Source organism: Echeneis naucrates, chromosome 23 (assembly GCF_900963305.1).
Source record: "Echeneis naucrates chromosome 23, fEcheNa1.1, whole genome shotgun sequence".
Taxonomy (NCBI): Eukaryota; Metazoa; Chordata; class Actinopteri; order Carangiformes; family Echeneidae; genus Echeneis; species Echeneis naucrates.
This window is the reverse complement of record NC_042533.1, coordinates 7,151,741-7,174,998: the sequence shown is the minus strand read 5'-3', so window position 1 is coordinate 7,174,998 and position 23,258 is coordinate 7,151,741. Positions and strand designations below refer to the sequence as shown.

Genomic DNA, 23,258 nt, shown 5'->3' with positions numbered 1-23,258 from the left:
TTATTGTGTGAAAACCAGAATGACCCAAATGACCTGCTAATGTTTGGAAATTTCCTCACCAAGGAGGGTCAAAGATGTGGTGAAGGTCAAGGGTCAAGGTCAGTCGAGGTGGGTGGGTCTGTTAACCTCAGTTTTCTGGCTGAATGAGTCTAACAGCTCATTGTTCTGAACTGCTGAGAAACGAAAAAGACAAATGTGACCGAGGCTGTAAAGGCAGTTTAAAATCCAGTTCTTCAGAGAAAGGGACCTTTTCTGTGAAGCTTTAATGAAGAAAAGAAGTGACAAGAAATAGCAGCTAATCACAATCTAAACACAATCAGCATTTTTATTTTTTATACAACTTGCATTTTGGAATTAGCTTCAGGACATTTTAAGATATCCTGTTGCTGCAGTGTGTGGGTCATAAAGAGCACAGATGCCCTTCAAAAGGATACTGGTGGCGATAAAGTTGACTGGGGTATGGAATAATGTCACTGAAGTGGGCGGATAGAAAAATAAACCACTGGTAACAAGATAAAAAGCAAAGTCTTGTCTGCATAAGGGAGAAGAGAGGTAGAACAAAGGAGGTAAGAGGAAAGGGAGGAAGGGAGAAAGAGTGACGACAGGAAACAAATGACAAAACAATCGCTTCTGGCTTCTAACATTAATAAAAAAAAAAAAAAAAAAACCTGAAGCGTATTTGTGAAGGAAAATTAACTGAACAATTTCCCAGAAGATTAAAGGAATGGAAAATATCATTTCTGTTACACAAACTCATGTTTATTTCTTTGCTTTTCCTTAATATTTCTTTTGGCTATTTCTGCCTCTTTAGCCTCTAAAATCCCAGAAGTCAAACAAGTTTTGTGGTTAAATTGCTCATAATTCATATCCACAGATTCTACCCGATAAATGGCTAAATTAGCTACAAAGAGACAAAGACATTCCCTCTACAAAAAGTAAAGATAAATCCATATTTTATTTCATTCTCTCATTCCGGTTTTCAATCCACAAAAAAGTCACGGTGAGTCCCAGTCATCGCCATTCCCAAAGACAAAACATTATCAGTAAAAAACACAACACATCACTGGATTTACACCACAAGCTCACATTTGAGTTTCATTCTGAAATAAAATAACTTCCATTTGTCAAATATGAGACAAACTCCTGCACGGTCATTAAAGCTCTGAGAAAATTCAAACAACAAAGATCAAATTTGAGGCTGTGGTGTAAATCCCTGTGTTTGGGTTCTGTGTCCACCAAGCTTTCCTTTTGTCCTGTTTTCAGCTCTCTGTACAGTATCAGACGATAAAAACCTCCATCAGAGGAGCTTTTTCTCAACACAATTGGAACCTCTAGTGCTTGGAGCTGCAAGCGTTTGAATCATGCTAAGGTTGTCAGCGCTGCGGGAAACATGCATTAGTGTCATTTCCACTGTAAACAACGAGAAACTGATTCCTGGTGGACACAGAACCTTCAGTAGGTCCAATATACTTTCCCCCTAACAGTCTTCTTCCTGTGTATGTAACAAATCTGTGGTTTCTTACAAGTCACACACACACATTATGTAACATACCAATCAATAAATGACATTATTTTCAATTAGACAAGATGAATGTTTTTTATATATTACCAAAAGCAAAAAAATATATAACAATTACTTTATATTCCCTCCCCCGAAAAGACAAAGAAAGAAAGAAAAAAGATGTTTCATGAAGGGGACATGAGTCAGTTCAGACGTCTCCTCATGTTAACTCTAAAGGGATTGTCACCAAAGGTGTGGTGGAGGGATTTTCTAAACTCAGCATAATTTCAGCAGAGACACAATAACTGAACACAACATGTTGTTTTCTTATGTTAGAAAGAAACACAAACCATCTACACTGGTGTGTTTTAATAAAGGGAGTATTGCGCGATTTATTGTGCCTTTCATCAGAGATGAAAAGCAATAGATGAAAAGTGTCATGTACCCCTGATGAAAGCTGCATTTCTTTTAATTAAAACTCTCTTTACAATTTACACAACTACTGGGAGATAACGGCTGGAAAAAAACAACAACTGCAAGCTGGTACTAAAACTGGATTTAAAAAAACAAACAAACAAAAAGGAAATGAAGAAAACTAAACTAAAATAAGAAAAAGTTACAACGATAGCAGCAAAACATGTAAAGAACCAAAGGCAGCCGAAATAAACACACTTGTGTATCCAACCAAATAACAATGTAGTGACAGAAACAGCCTGGAAAACCCAACTCATTCTAACCTTCCTGATACAGAGTGAGTTTTAGAATGAATGAAACCACGATCACAAGTCCGACTGCTGATTGCCTGGAAGGACACAAAATGGCCACTGTGAAGAGCCACAGATGGCAAGTGAAGTGAAGGCTCCCTCTGTTTTGGATCTGATAGGAAAGTACATGTTCAACATTAACAATTTCCAATGGACGAGCATGCCAACAACAGTCTGAAGTGAAAAATGAACAATGCCTCCCTCTGCTAATTCAAAACTCTAGTGGCTGAAAATGCTGGAAGAATATTTTTCAGTAAAAGCGTGATTTTTTTTGTTGCGCCTCGTTTCCATCTGTGAAAATGAGATGAGTGAAAAGCTGTGGAAGAGAATGTCTCCATCTTCATTTCCTCAATATTGTGATTTTTCTTGTGTATCAGGGGATAATGGGAGCTTTATGGAGACTTCCTCTGGTGTGTGTGTGTGTGTGTGAGTGTTAAATGTGGTGGATGTTTGTCTGCTCTTTGTTTCATGTTGTGCGCTGATGAATGTGTTCATGTAAGGTTATCCATGAGAGTGCATCTGCCTGTCTGAGTGTCAGCAGCTGTCCTCCAGGGCGTTGACGACTTGTTCCAAGATGTCGGGGCATCGGTCGGCAATCTGCTGCAGGACCTGATTGGCGTATTCTTGGAGCTCCGCCCCTTCCCTCTCACACAACTCCAACTCCGCCTCCAACTGTGAGAAAAATGGAAACAAATGTCTAAAATGTCGGCCCTTTTTCTGTAAGTCAACCTTTCATGCCACAGTCATTTAGAGGAATAGTAAAAAGGCTAATGTGTGAGCACAGACTCTCCTCACAGCCCCATGAGTGATCAAGGAGCAAGTTTAAGGTGACACACACCCACACAAACACACACACACCCACACAGAAGCACACATATCAGGCTGTAATCTGAAAACACCACACTGCCGTTCTTTCTGCCCATACAGAGTGGAACATTTCTGTGAGAGAGTGCTGGTGTTGTTTTCTTTGGCTGCAGCTGAGCTGAGACGTCAAACCGAACTGACTTAATGACCAATACATCTGTATCAATAAGAGTGCGGCTCGAACAGTCATGTAACACAAGCCCACATTTACGTTGGTGTGTGTACATGCTGTCTGCATGTGTGTGAGGCAAATATTGGCAAAAATATTTCCTTGTTAAGTTTCGGGCTCTTCCCTCTGCTCTCATCTCTTAGCCAGCTAATCTCTTTGGCATTTTATATTTCAATGGCTTTTTTCAAATACAAAACTGCTGCAAGCAATAATACAGTTAATGACTAATGAAATCTGGACAATAAATTCTGCCAATGGATTGTTTCGTATTTTTACGTCATGTTCTAACATGTTGGGGTGAATGTAAATCTTTCTTTTACACCCTGCTGATTGTAGTCAAAGCCTACTGTATGCGCTGAGACCCGACTGTTTTTGAGATGTGTTTGTCAAGCAGCTGGGTTCCAATAAATAATTGATAAAGTTGCATTGTGGGAAGTGTAGTATTCAGGCTTTTGTGAACATGTCAACCTCAGTCATCATTTTTTACTGCCCTCATTTTATTGTGTCCCTCAAGTTTACAAATGCACTAAATACCAAGTGACCCCAGTCGCACCTCAATATTTAATTATTTTTTTAGTACAAGTTTTATAACTAACAACCTCAGTATTTTTGAAAAACAGGCATGCAGAGTATGAGAAAGAGGAGTGACTGGGAGAGAAGAGAGAGATGATGGTGAAGTGGAAGAAATGAATGAAAAAGCGAAAAGAGAAAAATGGAGAGAATGAGTGAGCGGGTGAAGGAGCGAGAGAAGCCATGTGAGGGAAGCAATGGGCCTCGAGCAGTCCGCCCTTCACCGTGTGCCAGTGTGTGTCTGTGTGTAGGTGAGACGCTTCCCTGCTGTGTGATGCTAATTGAGCTTTCAGGTTGGGCCAAATCGTGCCAGACACACGCGCACGTGCACACACACACACTGACTCATTCAGGCTTTCTGTGGTTTAAGTTGGAAACATATACTTTGCTGTGTACAACCAAACATGGAATTTTTTTGGAACATTGGTGGAGCATTAGGAAGCAACATTTCTTTTTTTAGCAGTTCCATTCAGAAGATACAAATATGAACAATTCTTGCATGACGTAATCAGGACTTTCAGGAATCATTACCATTAATCATGAGGAGTACACGAACAGGAGAATTCAGATTTAGATTTGTAGCAGAGGTTTGGTGACCAGTGTCCTTTCTTGGCTTCCTTGATTTCTATCATTCCACTGTGTTCTCCATCCACAGGGGCCAAACATCATCAGGCCAGTATCCACACAGACCTTTGTGTGTCTGTGTGTGTGTTTGCTTGTATATGTGTGTGAAAGGCCTCTTTTACTAAAGTGTGTCAATATATTTCCTACATGTGAGTTTTATGTGTGTTTTATGTGTGTTTGCAGGCAATTCATTTTAATGGCTGTTCATTTTATTTGCAATTCCACAGAAAAACACAGCAGTAAAGATAAGGTGGTATTACAAGTGAGAAGAGATAAATGGCTTGGTATGTGTCTACTGTCTTCTGCCCTCTGACTCACAAAGCCTTGACCTGACACTTAAAAGGTGTTAAAAAATCAACATTAAATGGGTCATACAAAGTGGTAATGCTACTATATACCTGTAACAGCATGATCTATGTGACTATGCTAGACATAAGCATCATAGTGCTCCATAATCCATGATCCATAAACTGTGGCACAGTTTGAAAGTAGTGCTCTGGTATAAAAAAAAGGATAATGGTATTGAAATGAATCCTCTTTGACCAACATATTTCAGGAAAATCAAGGGCCCTTTCATGACAGGAGTAGTTTCTTGGCTCCCTGCAGTAAAACCATATGAAACTGAACAATAGCATTGTTAAAATCAGGTGTCAGTGATGGCTGCTCTTATAAAAACCACTCACACATTTTGAATTGTTGCTGTGCAGATGCTGCTTCTTTTGCATTATACTAGTACAACTACTCTAAAGATGGCAGCAACAGTTTTAGAATCAACGGAAAGAGAAAAATCATCCCAAGTTGCTAATCATTAAACTTATTCTCTTGCTGCATTTATTCCAAAGCTCATATATGCGCTGAAGAAATGCAATATAAACAAGTCTTCGTGAGTCAGTTTCCAGTTGTGAGGTATAAGTTCAGACTTGTGGTCATGGATAATGTCTGCTGTGATCACAGTGTGTGGTCAAAGAGAAATGCAGATGAAATAATGCAAGTAGGCAGAGAGGTAGTGTTGCCAGATTCATGAGTCCTGTTACTGCGTGTGTGTGTTGGTATGGGACTCATGTGTAGATGTATGTGCAGTGAGTGTGTGTGTTTGATACAATGGTTTGCATGTTTGTCATGTGAAGGGTGTGTGAGTGCACAGCAAGGGGCTGAAGTATATGTTGCAAGCTCAAATTCTAATTTAGTGACTGATGGAGAAGATTGTGGGAAGCAGGTGAGCAGAGGTGAGTGATAAAATGTGTGTGCGTGTTTCATGTGTGTTTATGTGCATGTGTGACAGAGAGAGAGAGATAAAGACAGGGTTTGCTGAAGATGTTTTTTACTGCAGCCATTAAAGCTCCATTATCATGATGAATCATTATCTGCTGCATCAGGGGCCTGGAGACACACTCATACACAAACACACACACACAAATGGATATCTGACTCGCACATGAACATGTATATGCACGTTCAGGCTATCAGCTTGAGAATGAGGATGGTGTGTGTGTGTGTGTGTGTGTGTACACTGACCCCTTGACACAGATTGCAGGGCTTGAACCTCTTTTCAGAGGAATGCTAATGTTTTCTAAAGAAACCATAACTCAGCAGAGAGAGATAGAAGTGGAGAGATTAACAGAAACAGAGCAACAAACTGCAAATGGGTGGAGGTAGAGAAGGAAGTAGACCAAATATATTATTTAGCTGGAGTGCATTAGCCCATCCACGAGCAGGTCAACCTCCTGCTGGAGACAAACATCTTACAAAGTTATCTGTCTATGCACAGCTTTTCACTTCCAGTTGATCCGTTGGCCGGAGGTGTTTTTTATATCAGGAAACATTCTCAGTCTTCTTTACGGCTCTGAATTTTAAACAGTACCTTCATCCTGCTTTGACTGGTTTACAGGGAATGGATCCTGAGGTCTGCTCTTACATCCACATACATCAGGGTTGCTTACAGTGAGGCCCACTGACCTACTTCACAAAAAACCTATCCAAGTGCTGCAAGAAAAATGTGGCTTCGCTTATAGCTGTCTTTAGAAAGTGACGGAGTCTGTTCCTGTTTTACTTAGACATGAAAAATATTAATTACTGGTGTGATATATTTAAGGCTTGCATGCCACTGTTGAAATACTAATTACACAATTATAATGGCTGACTACGACTACAGATATTTGGATCCCAAATTTATCTGTGTGTTTTAAGGGTGCATGTGAATTATGTGAATGAAAAGGAGTAAGTTTCACCTTGATGAAATGATTAATGAAGTTTAGTGAAAGATGAGGTCACGGACCAAGGAAAACATTTGGGTATAATTACTAGCACCATGTGAACATTTATACATTTTATGCGTAGAGCCCTGGACTCTGACCACACACCTCATGTTAGGCACAGTTCTGAAATGTTTAAATAGGATCTATGCAGAGTATGAAAATAGCAAGGGTAATGATGAGGTTGAATGTTAAAAAACAAACAAACTTTAGACTCTAATCTAAACAAATACAATACAGAGACATTGGGGAAAGTGAAGGTTGGGGCCAGGAGACAGGAAAAGTCTGGAGGTCAAATATTGCTCAGCAATAGCATAAGTCACAGGAAGTAAAGCCACAGTCACAGGAGGCTTAAAAAGACTCTTCAACAGCAGCCCGGAGCAGCGCTATAGAACACCATTATGAGTAAGAGCAAAGGGATAAAGTATAATAGGCCTTTACAGACTATTATAATCTCTGTCTCTCTGCCTGTCTCTATTTAAACTATTAGGTTTTAACAGGCTTACACCCTGTAGACTGTTTTATAAGTTGGCTGGCTGTAATGCACCAAGTCCAACAGTGCCTGAGCCATGTGACAAAATGTGTGTGTGTTCTATCATCGTCCAGTACAGCTCAGCTAACAGCGCGGGCTAACGAGCTGCTGTGGGAATAAAGCTCCAGGACCTGTACCCAAAACTGCTCCTGGAGGACTAAAATACTGCTGTTCTTTAGTACTAACAGCTGAGGCAAAATACACGTTTTGTGGGCAACTCAATATCACTCAGTAACTCTATTCTAACAGGCTCATTTAAGAAGCCAATTTGACTATAGGAACATTTTCATATTTACAGACGTCCTCTGGGAGTAGGTAGTTAACGGGGGACAGACGAATAAACACATCCAGCTCTGAGAGATCTGCACCATCCTGTGCCCTGCTCATGAGCACTTGAAGCAACTGTTAGGAAAGGAAACTAGGTGCGCAACATTTTATTCAAGTCTGGGAACTCAAATCTGTCAGTCCAACATTCACTTTAGCACCTAATAATGTTGCTTGAGCTACATGGAGAGCTGAGCTTGTGAATGCAAGTGTGGTAACTACAGTGGACTACCTTCAGAGAAAGCAGGACTTATAAAGTACATAAAAAAGACTTAAACCTTCAATTGGCCCTCCAGGAACAATTATACAAGGCTGGACTCATAACATTAATGGCTGCAGAAACAAACCACAAAAACAGACTCAAGCATCGACTGTGTATATTGTAACCTCCCCGAAGGCCAATCTGAAAAGATGGAAGCAATTTAGTTCAAACTAATTCACAGTTTGCATAAAACAACTTTCAGATTTGGTTTACTTATCTTAATGAAAGGGATGCAGGAGAAAAAGGAAATGCAATCTAACGGTGGGACAAAAGGAAGCCTGAGCTGCTTCTAAAAACAGCTCAGACCAAAATAAAGACATTCATCTTAAACTGAACCACTTTACTCACAGATTAGCAGTTTATCTTCTAATGCAATGAGCTGAAGCTAAGATACGCATCTGTGTGGCGCGCAATCACAGACAATGTTAACTTCTGAATTTTCTTTTTTTTTTTCTGTTTAATTTAGAAAAAACCACCCAGGGAAAACAAATAGTAAATAAATGATCACATTTGTCTACTCCTCCCATTGATCCCTAAGAGAATTGAAAACGTATAATGCAACGATTCATGGATTAGTTTTAACCATGGTCCTACATATGCACATTAACGTGCAGTAGACGCTTCCAACCATTACCCGTACTGTTTATCAGTCAGGGTGACTGGAGCCAATCCCTGGAAGAACTGGGTGAGAGTGGGATCCACCCTGGGCAGGTTTCCAGTCGATAGCAAAGCCGGCATTGGGAGACATATCCTGATATATCGAAACAAACAATAACCTTCGCTCACACTCAGGCCTATGGAAAATTTTGTGTCAGCCATTAACCCAATGTCCATAATGGACATTAGCTGGAGGGAGCACATGCAGACACAAGGACAACAAGAAACCTCCACACAGAAACTATATGAGACCATAAACATGTGAGGCAACAACACCAACCACTGCACTTCCATGCCACACAGCGTACATTAGCTGCATCATATGGTCCAAGGCATTTTTACATTTGACATCGTCTCCAAATAAAATTTCAGTTGAAACCTGTAGGTGTGTAAAAAATCTTTACAGCTGTCCTGAAACAAATTCTTCCAGCACGGCCATGTGGAAATATCTGCAGTAATAACGCAGGAGAAATGTGTGAAGCTGGAGACTTCCACAATGGCTGTCATTGTGAACTAAGAGTTGAGATAGAGACAAGAGAAGTGTGAGTGTGAGAGTGGACTGCGTGTCTGCGTGTTTGTCTCTGTGGGTTAATTTAAGTCTTTGCCCTTCACCTGTCACCATCACCGGCTTGTCTTCCCATTAGAGAAAAGAGATGACAGATGGACAAAAAGGATGGAAAAGAAAGGAAGAAAATGAAGTAAGATTTGAGAGTGACAGAGAGAGAGCATGACAGGGAAAGGGGGGACAAAATGATGGAAAAAATGAAAGACTGGTTCAGACAGAAAGATTTAAAGGGACGAGGTGAAGTCGGAGAGAAAGAAAAGACAGGATAGAAGTCAAGAGGAAGGGAAGGAGAGAGTGATAACCAGACACAGGGAAAGATCAAGGGAAAAAGAAGTGAAAGACAGAAAAAAGACAAATGTATGTAAAAAAAAAAGAGCAGGAATGGTAAAGCCATTAAAGGCTGGATTCAATAAATCTGCATAAAAACCAGCAGTTAGTCTGTAATGACCAGCGAAGGCCAAATTGTGTGTGTGTGTGTCTGTGAGACTGTAAAATGGATTCCGAGGGTCAGACTTGTGTGTGCAGCTAAGTTTGACTGCCTCTCCTTTTGTCTGTGTTTCTGAGTGTGTGTTTGTTGTGTGAGTGTGTGCGCCTAATGGTCGTTGAGGACCTCTGCGTCGTATTTAGAAAGAAAACAATCATCCTTAGAGCAGGAAGCAGAACTGCCTAATGAAAGCCTGGAGAGACCTCAGACCACAATGCAGCACAAATGGATGGGTCTGAATCTCAGCTCCAAACAACCCCCAAACCTCCACCTCCTCGCCGCAGCGTCTCTCCTGCACTCCACACCTTAATAAGATTTCACACAAAACCCTTTTCCCATTGTAAGAGCAACAGAGATGATTTTAAGGGCGTAATTCTGGCCATTAAAATCAAACAGCATTTAAACATTATCCCTTACAGTTTCACCGTTGTATTAGTTGTCCTCTAAAGGCCTTCGTGCTGCGTTGAGAGGCTGCGTAAGGCCCGTCTGGCACTGTCTAATTTATTGTTTACAGTTAAAAGATGGAATCAGCTCAAAACTTGAGGCATTAATATTTTCTGCACTCAAGCCTTTAGAGCATAACTGCTGAAGTGAGACAAATCTAAAAGCGGTGAAGTCCAGGTCCTGCTGAATCTGAAATCCAACTGCTCTGGGAGTTCATGAGAAGATTGTAAAAACAAGCTGAAGACCAATCTTCACAGAAAAACCACTACCCATAAAAAACTAATTCATCAGCATGTATTTCTTGTCTCGCTCATTTCACAGCCATGTAGCATTTAGTCAACTGATTTCATGTTCATTCACGTTTCCAGCTTCAATGTGAACTGTACTCTGATGCAGAGAGTTACTGTAAGCAACTCATAGGTCAGCCATCACAGACACACACATCAGTGTTGTTTAAGTTCATACAGAAAAACACATACACACAATCACAGACAGGCTATCTGTACTATTGTTATACTGCAGCTCCACTCTTCATTATCGACTGTGATGTATAGTTCCAGCTCCACCTTGTCCTGTTTTTGTATCTCCAGTCAATCAAAATTCATCCAATCAGTGACCTTTAACACAGATACACATAGTTCCTGTCCAGTCTGTCAAGAGGGCATCAATTTGCCACAGGTCATCAGGCTGCAGAGCTGCAAAAACAGTGATTGTGTGCGATTGAGGCTGAAGGTTTATTTTTCATATCGGTGTTGTTTTCTTGTACTGGAAATTTTATATGAAGTAATTTGAGTAACTTTAGGCGAGCAAACAGCCGCCAGGCCCATGAAATCTGTGATACCCTGTTGTATAACTCTAGAAATGAATGTGAAGTAAGCCAGAGAGAAAGTCAATACACCCCTTTTCCTCCCTGAGAAACCTTTTATTTTGAGATTACACTGTAACAACAATGACATTTGAAGTCTGTAATTGTGTGGTATTATCCCTCATTACAATGACTTGTAGAGTTGTAAATATGTGGGCTCAGTCGTCACTGAGGTTTCGCCAGTTTGAGTTGGCTCACGAGGACTTGCAGTCACTCACTGGAAGCTATTTTACTTTGAGCAGATAGAGCGTCATGAGCTGACAATTCATACTGCATTCATAAGAGCAGTGATAGAACATCCGACTCGGCCAACAACACTTCATACATTTTTACAGCACCAAAAACATACACATCCACATGTACACACATGTACACACATATAGACTAAAAGGAGCCACAATTACACACTCGTACTTCAATTTCATCAGCTTTTCCACCTAATGGAACTTGTACATATAGACAAACACACATAAACACAGATATGCACATACACTTGTGCAGCCAATTCTTATACCTTCACACTTCAGGCCAAGGAGAGAGACATAGGTCAGAGAGGGAGAGACTTCCTGTGTGTGTGTGAAAGATTACGATGCCAGTTCTCTTCAGTGCTCATTAGAGACGTCATTGAGCCATAAAGGTTATTATTATGACTATGGCACAGAAAACAGCTCTTTTGGTAAAACCTCACTATTGGAGTCAGTGTTACTTTTGTAGTTCAGCTGAGGTTAAAGAGAGACACGGAAACAAACACACAAGAGCAGATGAACAGAAAAAAATATATTTTCAGCAAATCCATCTTTTGAAAGCTGGTCTTTTGCTAACAGTTCGCTGATGGGATTCAAGCTGCTTGAGTGATTCAGCTTGGAACCGTCATGTGGAGACTGGCCAGACTTGTACCTTTAGTTTGTACACAGCCATTCAAATGTTGATCCGACTGAAAGTTGCTGCGATATTTCAGTCTGAAATAAAGTAGTCATTGCTTTCTTACAAGTCTCCAACTTTTTTCCCTATTTACATTTCAAAAGTTATGGAAAAGTAAACGTGTCAGAGAAAATTGACATTGCGGAGAGTTAACAATGTCTAAAGTAGAAAATAAATGTCATAGTCTGCATCCAAAACCAAACCATCACATTTAAATGGTACAAACATCTGCACAAATTAATGAGGCCTTTAACAATATGTCCCATTACTATATCACTCAGCGAAAGGCTCTGATTTAGTTCACACGATGGATTAAAACATCTCAGCCTGCATTCTCTTTTGTTTAGTCTTCTAACTAATGAGGTTCTGCGGTTGCTGTGTTAAGAGAGTATCTTCTATTTTTGCTCCAAATAATCAAAGCATGTTTTTTTTGTTTGTGTTCTTTATTCTGTTACAACTGATGTTGAAAAATAGCCTAAAATATGTCGAGAAAAAATCTTGAAATCTCATATATAATAAAGGCACTTTGAGGCCATCTGTACTGTTGCTGTTTTGAAAGTGGTTAATAGGTTAATGACTGCAGTTATGTTGCATCTTCAAAAAAAGACGGTATGGGTTCAGATTTGGGATCTTTTTTTCTGGTTTGGCTTATTGGTACAGACAGCAGGATTTTTTTCTGTAAATCCTGACTTTACTGCTGACCCTCTCTGAGGTTTCTTACTCTAAATGTAACCAGTTATCTGTACTGGGAGGTGTCCTGTTGATAAACCCTCAGACTAACATCTCACCCACCCTCCCCCTTTCCTCCAACATGAGCCAGGCTTCTATTTTGTTTAACAACAAAAAGGAAAGTACATCAGACAGAGTGTTAGTAAAATGTTTGTGAGGCGGTGACACTTTACAGAAGCTGACTGTCAGGTACACGAGCCTCCACTGCTCAAATGTGACTGCTGTGAATTTGTATGAAGGCATGTGTGGGTGTGAAATATGTAGATTTCCATTTGTGTGTTTGTGTCTGTCCATGTGCGTTTTACATGCTATTTTAGTATGATCCTAATGACTTTACAGAGTGCCAGGCATTTTAACAGAGCCAGGCAGAGGCTTGTTAAACACACACACTCACCACAAGACAGAGGAAAGAAGTTGGCACACTGGAACATGGTGGTCTGGAGGGACACTGTATGCAAGTGTGTGTGCGTGTGTGTGCGTTGCATTATGAGGGTCAGCCAGGGTTATGGCGACACATGATGAAGGAAAACGAGAAACATGGGCTCGAATGAAAGACTGGCAGTGTGTGTCTGTGATTGTGTGTAGGCAGGGTCAGGGTCTACAGCAGACACACGGCGCCAAGTGGCACTGCCCGAGTTTGGGTGGATTTGGACAGAAGGGAGTGAGGGAGAAACAGACGTCGTCAGGGCAAACATCTTCCCAAAAACACAGTAAAAACCTCTCACACCGACACTGATGTGGAGAAAATATAATGGTGATGGGGACGCTTTAGTATAAAAAGTGTGATGGCAGAAATGAAAGCAAGGTGTGAAGAGGAGAAATGGAAGTTAAAAAGGAGAGTTGAGGGAGTTCTCACCTAAAAGCCAAAGTCATCACAGTAAAAGCAGCTGATCTCGGTGGTTTGATTAACTGTTTTTTTTCTTTTATCTCTGTACAATTCAATTAACATTCTCTAAATAAGGTTTTGTGGCTGTAGCTATAATCCTGTTCTTGTTAAGGACAAGCCCCTCAGACAATGGCTGAATGTTTTTATTAATTCTTTTTTTTTTTTTTTTTTTTTTTTTTTTTACAAATTAATAATACAGTCAACTTAACTTTTAATAACAATACCAATCCAATGCGTTTTTGTTCCGCTGTGAAATTTCAATTTGCCAAAAGAGTTTGGTAAATGCGCATCTGGTTCATTAGAGATAAAGAGACATACATAGACGCTTTCCTAAGCTTATTAATGGCACCAGAGAAATTGCACACAAGCCAATTTGGAGCCAAATATGAGAAAGAAGTTATGTTACAACTACCTTAATCTGTGCTAAGAGAACACAGTTTTGACGACAGTAAAAGCAGACACAATGTTTCCTGTGATGGATGAGTTGGTTTGAACACGTTGCTAAATAACTGTGTAGAGAGAAAAAAATGAAGAAATTCAAAACTTTGCAGTATGCCATGGAAATGATTAGCTGTGATATAAAATGTGAGAGATTTGTGGTGAAAGGGCAAATGTGGCCTTAAAAAAAAAAAAAAAGATCTTGTTTTTCTCAGTTGTAAATCTGATTTGGATGTGGCCATGAGCACAGTTTGATTCAAATGTTTTCAATAATTGTAAATGTTTTTCTAAAATATAAGGCAGGAATAAAGTACTGCAGGCAACTCAGCTGGCCGTCTAAAAGCATTCAATCTTGTTAGATAAGCTTTCACAGCTGCCCGCATAATCAGTTTTAATTCAGAGTGTGTTTTTCTTTTGAAAACGTGGACCCTGGGACAGTGAACCGCAGAATACTCTCTGCATTTTCTTTTATCGAAAACAGGCTGATGATGAAAAATACATATAGTAATTGTATGTACATGAAAGTCACCCAGATAATTTCTCTGTGCCTTTAATATACACAGCGATTAAACGACAAGTTAATTTTCTATATTCAGAGTGAATTTAAAGTGACATCAAACCACACAGCGCCATCTGAAGCACTCATTCTAAACAGAGACATTGTGCAGCATTAAAACATACAATAGGGCTTTCATGAGGAATTTAGGAAACTAGTCCTGCTGTACCCTAACCGCACACTCTGTCACATTGCTCTCTGAGTATGTGTGTGTGTCTAGAGTTACCATTTTTCAATGTATACCACATGTAGCGGCCATTGCCTGATATGTTTTCAATATGGAAAAGAGGGCAGAGAAAGACAGGGGAAAAAAAAAATATTCATTTAATAATCTGCTGTTTATATTCAATACCTTAAAAACACAATTTGTTACCATGACAATGGCGCTATAGCGAAGCAGGTTAACTTTCATTACGCCTCACCTTTTTTCTTTCTATCCTCATTTCCTTTCTCTCTTCTCTCCTCCCTCTCTCAGATGACAACTCTTTTTTGACAGTAAAATAAATGCACTCTTCTCTCCCCTCCTCGCTCTGTGTATGAACCAACCCTCCTGCTGCTGCCAAAAGCCGAGTTTACTCCCTGTAAAAGAAGATGTCTGAAATGGTATTTGTTTGGCTGCCAGGCGCTTGTCGTCAGGTGACCCTCTGGAGTAAAACTTTTCAATAATGTCAGAGACGGCGCCAATAACCTGCCAGGCTGACCAGTGTGTGCCCTCCTCCCACAAGCACAGACACACACACACACACACACACAAGACATGCACACCAACAACTATCACACACATCATTGCAATCAGTGGCTAGTTTTAGAAATTGGTAAATGAGGGGTGACAAAATAGGCCTGTTTTTCCCCCAGTTTTTAAAAATAGAGCACAGTCATCCTACACACACACTCACTTATGTTAGCTGTGAGTACGTTCGCTGACATACTGTATTCCTGAGCCATTTATCCTCACCTCACCATCACAAATAAGCACCACGGCTAAACCTAAATATAAAACCAAGCCCTTATTCAAAAGTTGGGCACTGGCCAAAGTGTGTACACATAGAAACACACCATAGGACAAGTGTCCTACCTGTTCCTGCGTCATGCTGTGCAGCTGCGTATGCCAGGAGGCGGAGTCGGAGCGGTGATAGGCTGGGGGCGGGGCGAAGTCCTGCAATATGATTGGGTCTCGCTCCTGACACAGTGAGGTCAGGTGACTGATGTACAGCTTTAGTTTACTGCGATTCTGATTGAGATCCAGGAGGGGAGAGAGAATCTGACGGAGGAGGAGAAGGACATAAAATTCTGTTATTTTGTTATTCACGCTCAATATGACAACAAAAAAATATCACGGCTGCCGATGACAACTGATTTTGCAGAAATAGTTTGAAAACTGTTAGATGCAGATTAATTCAGAGAGAGAAAATTAGGTAGATTTAGAGAAAGTGAGTGCTTGCTCAATTTTCAAATTAAATCTGTTTTAATCATACAAACTTACAGACATGCAGCTTCAGGTATAAATGACAGAGGCTGGTAAAACATATGTAGCCTATCTCTATATTAACATGTACATCCACCTTTCAACAGAAAGTATAGTATAAATACAACAGTCATGCCATAGCTTCAGATTTGTAGACTGTATTTGAATGTTTAATGGAAAACAGGGAGGAATTTTGGACACTGCATGAAATACACAAATATAAACGTGACTAGAGGTCAAATTAATGACGTGTAAGATGAGGTGAGATAAAGAGAACTGAAAAGTAATTCTGATGTTAAAGCTGCTGCTATCAAATAGATTTGAATATGATTGTTTAAGTGTTACATTTATTAGTGTTAAATACATTCCACTGTATTTCCTGACCTGGCAGAGAAAACTCTGTATTTTGTTTACACGGTTATTCAGAAGTAAGGTTCCTCCTGCAATTAAGTAGATGTGAAATAGTATTTTGTAAAAGCCATAACTATCAGATTGCAACCACAGTCCTGTGTCTGTTGTAATGGACTTTAAAACGATTAAAATCGAAAGTCTAGAACAACACAACACACATAGCTGCGAGTAATTATGTTTTCAGTGGAGATCATGAATTTCGTCAAGTGATCAGCAGAGTACAGGTAACAGCTTTAATGGTGCAAATCTGATTCCTTTGTTTAATAGCAACATTTGTTTCACTGTGACCATGACTAATGTATGTATGTGTGTGTGTGTGTGGTTAAGTATGGGAATGGGGGGGTGGATGAGCAAAACAGATACCCACACATTTTTGGGGTAAGAGACAAGACCCCCCAGGAGACACATACACACACACTCACAAACACACAGATAAGACATATGGACACACACTACTCTCCTTTGGGAATAGCAGGATTTAAGTGCAGAGGAAGCATGTTAAGAGGGCTGCTAGCGTATGTGTGCAAGTGTGTGTTGGTAAAGTATATTTAATCCCAGCTCCGTCTGTCCACACCAACCGCTCCATGCTCATTGTCACTCATCATACACCCACACACTGACACACACACACACCCACACCCACACACACACACACACACACTTGAGTTTCGACAGCAGGATCCTTTCACTCAGCACAGTAGCATCATTCTCTCTCAGCTCATTAATCTGCTCCTCTCCTACACATATTATCTGCAAAAATCACAAATAATCGTCTAATGTTGAATTTTATTCTAGATGAATGGACGTAAGAAAGAGATTAGAGTCTGTCATTCAGCCAGAAATCATCAGATTTTTTGGCAGTTGGGTCAGGTATTAAAAGTGTATTGGGACACCTCACGTATACTTGTGATCAAAAGCTGTGAATGGCTGTGCAGGGAATATTGATGTAAATGGTGGTAACCATGGCGTCTATACCACCAATTCAAACATGACTATGAACAGGTGCCAGTTTTCAAAGCTGCACTTTTTTTTTTTGCTGTGTTGGCTGTTCATCAGAGATGCAGTGTTTTTTGGTTGTAATAAAACATATGTGAACATCTTGTTAAACAGTGTTGTTTTTATTCTTGACTCTGATGTTAGGTGCCCTCTTTCTGCCTGAATGTTCTGTTTTAAATGACTGATGTGATAACCAAAAAACACAAGATGTACCTATTCCAGATGCACAATTTCAACAGACTTTACAAATGTGAGTCTGCCCAGGCTCCAACACAGCAGAAACCATAGGCTGCAGGTCGGAATATTTTGATCATGTTTGAATAAAACATATATATACAGTATATATACACAACGTTCATTATTCAATATCTTCATGCGTTGAACCATCCTGACAAACAAATGAAAAGGATGCTTGTGGGTGGTTTTGTGAGAAAAACATCTTCAGCGGCATTGCAGTAAAATTTAAGTCTGAAAGTAAGCTGAAAGCAAATCAAACAGTTGGATTCTGTCTCACACACGTTGTGTTTTTGCACACCACCTCCATTGCTGTGTTTATGACAATGCACCGCACCCTCACGAAGCACAACTGCCATAGCAAGACAGTACCAGCAAGACACTATGACTGAAACACACACACACACACACACACACACACACACACATTGACACAAGGTCGTTATCAGAGTTGCAAATAGCTTGAGTTATAGTATTTTCCAGTGAGGACCTGCCAGCAGGTTACAGCCCATTACAAAATACATTACTGAACATTTCCCACAGGGGGAGAGGGGGAGGTGGACAGAGGGGCACAGAGAAGCAAACAGAAAGTCTGGTTCCTACACAATCTGTATTTAAAAGAATTTCTGTTGCTGTATGTGATGTATACTGACGGTTACAATGCAACAAGGACGTTACCGCAGCACCACTATTGTGTAAAATAACAATATGTGAAGACATCTAGAAAAAAAAAAAGGCTCTGCTGCTCTTAAAACATACTCAACATATGTGCAACAGCTGCTTTCTCACAGCACGTTCTAATCCTGTCTATTCTGTCAAAAACTTCACAGTCCACACTTTCCAGACCTGCAGTGGAGCTCCGTGGATCAAATGCAAGACAAATGAGAAACAGAGAGGAAGAATGGAAGGAATGATGGGGATACAAAGAAGACATTTAGATAGAAATAACAGCACCAGTGCTTTCTTTTCCTTTTTAAGAACTATATAATGACTTATAGAAAAAGTGACTAAATGAGTCTGAAATTACAACAGTAATAATAATGTGCAATATGAACAAAACACTGAACACTCTGAAGGTTTTCGAGGAGCTTAGAGCTTTTGAATTTACTGATTTTATTAAGGTGTGTATGTATGCACCTCCATGTTTTCACTGCATTGCACAAGTTGCAATAGTCAATGTATGCAGTATGTGTGTTTAATGAGTCCACAGTGCGCTACAGTGTCTTACTGTACTATGAAACAATCCCAGAGGGGACATAATTTTATATAGCACTCTGTGTGTGTGTGTGTGTGTGTGTGTGTGTGTGTGTGTGTGTTTGTGTGTGTGTGTGTGTTTGTCCCTCTTTATTAGCCTCCCATGAATGCCGACCAGACTCTTACTGTACTATGAAACAACTCCGAAGAGAGGCATTCAGCTGGCCTCACTGACCAACAACATTTAAAAAAATATTTCTAAAGCCACATTGTACAGTGAAATCAGGATTTTTCTTTCTCCAGAGATACCTTGGAGATGCATATTCATAAGCACACATGCTTTTATTTGATTTGATGTCCTGCTTCTTCTTCATATTACTCCTTGACAGTGCTGGAAAAATGGCTGCTGATGTGATGAGACTAACAATTGCAACTTGGTAGGTGGATAACTATTTCATGGTAGCACCGAGACCTGAGTTCTATGTTTCGCTCCCTCAAGTTCTTCATGGTGTGAATGACAAATAAAGTTGTCTCTCTCTCTCTAGCTCAAAAATGAAACTTCTTTCATCTAAAACCCACAGGGCTACACCACAGAGTGAAGAATGAACAGCTGACAGGCCAGACAGGGCAGATTTTTTTTCAATGAAACGATTATCTGACTAATCAGTTCACCAAAGAACAGCAAATGATTCCACAACTATTTTGATAATTGTAATTTTATAATTTCAGTCTTAAATGTTTTAGTCCTGAAGGATTCTCTGCTTATCTCTGTCTGTGCTTACATTATTTTGTTATCTAAACATTGTTGGGTTTTGAAGTGTTGCACTGTAAATACAAGGAGTGTGCATCTCTCGAAAAAGATGATCCAATAGGTATTGAGATACACAGGGAATTATACCATTCAGGGACATTCAGACCGACCCTGGGGTCTATGTACTGTTGCACTCGCATCTTTTAAATCAAAAGTGATTATCTGATTCAAATAGTTTTTTGTTACTCCGCTAGTAAATAAATAAATAAATACTATTATTAACAGACAATACATAAAAAGCTTCATCAACATAACTGTCATGTTAAAAATGTACTAGAGACGTAGATAGCTTCTGATGGAATCTTTGAAATAACCGGGAAGCACTGTGTGTATTCATTCATGTCAAGTCATTTTAAAATATTGAAAAACCTTACACACCATAACAATGAATTATACATATTCTCTGTCCTTTTCAAATGATGCATGTAGCATCACTTGAGAGCATTAAAAATGCCGAATTCCATAAAAATCTTCTCAACAGCGGTAGGTTTCTTTCTCTACTGCAGCACAGAATCCTCTTATAGAAAGAGACACAATCATTCACTTTTCTAATGTAATGTGCTATGACAAATCACCTGCCAAATCACACATTGAGGAGAAAGGAGTGTCTGTGTATGTGTGCGTGTTGTGTGTTTGCTGGCCAGGCCAACCTGTCTCTCTAATCAGGGAGGTGCTACTGCTAATTAACAACCAGGGACTAACTCAGATCCGCTGTTGAACCATTGGGCTTTTGGTATCCTGATATCCAGTGGGAAATCCCACTGCCCTTAAAGCAGGATGTGCTTCTCATATGCGGTACTGCACCACTGCCCTGCTTCAGATCACAGCAGTAACAACCCCTTTCAGCAATGTATGTAGAATTTCAAATACCTGTCATCACTAAATACTTTCCAAAGGTAAGGCAACTCTTACTTATTTTCAATGAACTTGTTTCAAGGATTTTACAGAAACAAACACTTTAATCAGACTGGCTGAAAGCTGCACCAATGTCAGCATAATGTAATGTTCAAGAAAATGCTTAATTTGCATTCAAAACACATAATGGTCCAAAAAAGTTGTTCCACGAAAACATTTCATTCTATGTTAATGGATTTGTGGAGTTAATTTTGTATCAGCGTGCATTTAGTTATTGTTTGACCTGAAGCTTGTCATGCATCTGGCATTAATGACCTTTGGCCCTTATGGACACTAAAACACTGAAATTATTTTTTGTATGATTAGGAGGAGCACTGGGCAAAGGTCAGAGGATGTAAGCTACTGTTCATCATTTCTGAAATATTACATTTTTATATGACAGTTTGGTGGAGAAGAGTTTTTAAATCATCTGCAAAATCACACATATGAAATGAATACAACTGGGAGATGATGGGATCATGCAGAGATCTCAAGCATCATGACCAACGCACGCCATCGCCAATAAGAAAAATATGCTGCTCCACAGACAAGCAGGAAGATCAAGGCATTAACAAGGAAAAGCACAAAAAATGTTTGAGAGAAGCAGATGTTGAGAATAACACAAGGAATTGAAAACAATTAGGAAAAATACAACAAAACAAAAAACAATCAACAACAACACACAAATAACAGCAGGAGAAAATCTGCTATGACCGTTCACATGGGAGATGTTTCAAGTTCCCAGACTGAATCTGGAGATGAGAAAGAATGGAAATTAAAAAAAAAAAAAAAAACATTTGCAGAAGTGAAATGATTGGTTCACGACATCAGAATGACCACAAACTAAGATGAAAGAGACGAAAGGCCGATGACACGACGAGCACATCCATATGCGACTGGATTCAGAAAAAGAAGATGCTCACCCTTCTGTACAAAATGGTGAACTGAGGGAGAGAATGAAGGCATATGATTGGCTAGGCCCAAATGCCCTCCTCATCGTCCTATTGGTTGGTTCAGTCCAACCGCAGCGTGAGTTCAAAGAAGCAGGACGTTAGTTTGGTGAAACAGGAAGTTGCAGATATGCAAAGTACAAAAATATTGGAAAAATGTAATTTGTTAGTTGGCTTGCACTTGAACAAAGACTTGTTAATGAAAGTGAGAGGAAGTTTTAGAGTTGCTGCTGAGAGCATGCTCTCATCCACATAATCAGTGAGATTGGTCTGTGACTCTGGGGTGATGTTTTCAAGTGTTTCAGTACCAACTGAGCACTCACTGTCCTGGGCAGACTTCTCACCTGGTCTGGGGAGGGTTTGTGATTGTTGGGCTGCTCTGAGTTTGGAGACACAACCTTTAGGTGGTCGTCTTCGTAATTGTCTGCCATCAGCTTCATCCGATTTTGAGTCTACAGAGAGACAGATAGAAAGAGAGAGAGCGAGAAACCACAATTAGATCTATTTGGCATCCCACACCAAGGACAGTGAGAATGATTTGACAAGATACAGCAAAGGCCAATAACATAATTTTTTGAAAATAAAACAAAGTAAACATTGTGTGTGTGGGTGTGCGCGTGTGTGTGTGTGCGTGTGTGTGTGGGTGTGTGCGGGTGGGTGATAAGAAGAAAACCAGCGCCTTGAATTCCTCCAGGAGTTAATTTGCAGAGAGGAAGATGAGAGCAGAGCTTTGGAAGACCGCCATGAGCTTTGCCTTCACTAAGATACATTTTGTGCATGTGTGTGATGTGTGTGTATGTGTGTGTGTGTGTGAGAGAGAGAGAGAGAGCCGTGAAAAGAAATAAGAAAGAAAGGCAGAGAAAGTCCAGAATGTCGAGCATCAAACAGAAAATTATGAAAATGAAAGCACTCAGGACTGTCCATGTGTGTATCTTTTAAATGTGGGGTTGGTTCTGTTCTGTTAGTAATACAACTAATTTTTTAAGTGCACACACATTCTCACGCACATAAGCCACAAATGCACTCACACATTTTCACATGCTACCTGCAGTGTAGCTTTTTAACTCGTACAGAAAAATAAAAGACTTGTTAAACTGACACTTGGGGAAACTCCAGGAGGCCTTAGACAAACATTAGGTTACACAAACGGACACACACACACAAACACCTGTAAATCACTTCATGTGCTGTACACACTGCAGAAACAGAACATTTTCACTTTGGAGACTTTTGTCATCCCTCCCCTATTTGCTCTGTCATCATCTCTTTGTTCTTATCCATAGTGTCCTTTATCCTCTAGCACTTTCCTCTGCCTTCTCTTCCCGCTCCATCTGTTTCTCATGTTATAGTTATACTTCAGTAGTACTCCAGTAGGCCTGGAGAGAGTGAGGGAGGGAGTCAGTCTAAATCTGTCTTGTACAATCTAAATCCCCTTAGTCTCTCACTGAGCCCTGCAAGGAACAAGGGCTTAAGCAGGCCAGACTGGGGTTTTGTGTGTGTGTTTGACAGAAATTGAAAGCAATATATGAATGCCAACTTTTATATGTGTTTGTTTGAAAGCTCAATGAAAGACTACCCTTCTTTAAAAGTATGAGTATGTGTCTCAGGAGGTAGGGGTGCTAAAATGCTTTTCACCTGCGTGTGTCTATGCACAAGTCAAATTAAAGTGAGCCTCCCCAGTAGTGCACATACACATTTTTCTTTCCCTGAGGGCAGCTTTGAAATAAATACACATGTATATTTAAAACAAACATGTAATGTAAACAGTTCATCATGAAACCATGTAAGTACACAACGTGGACTCCACTCCACCTGCAGACAAACACATGCTGACAGCTGTGGAGTGATGTTTATTTGTCTATGGCTCTTCCTCTCTTCTCCACGACGTCCTTCAAC

At 40.0% G+C, this 23,258-nt stretch overlaps 1 protein-coding gene across 5 annotated transcripts in view; it reads right to left on the bottom strand.

Moving 5' to 3' along the window:
* Positions 1-936: 936 nt before the first annotated feature.
* The window catches only part of LOC115036714 (ELKS/Rab6-interacting/CAST family member 1-like), a 99,643-nt gene continuing 77,321 nt past the window's right edge, over positions 937-23,258 (bottom strand). For 3 of the 5 annotated variants that reach the window (XM_029495021.1, XM_029495022.1, XM_029495023.1), the window contains 3 exons: positions 21,707-21,814; positions 15,483-15,668; positions 937-2,937 (listed from right to left, as the gene is read on the bottom strand). In XM_029495021.1, the coding sequence (XP_029350881.1) occupies positions 2,800-2,937; positions 15,483-15,668; positions 21,707-21,814 (432 nt within the window). In that variant the 3' untranslated portion in view covers positions 937-2,799. Of the gene's footprint in view, positions 2,938-15,482; positions 15,669-21,335; positions 21,414-21,706; positions 21,815-23,258 lie in introns of those variants that run through there. The other 2 variants (XR_003840423.1, XR_003840424.1) reach the window with 1 other exon arrangement.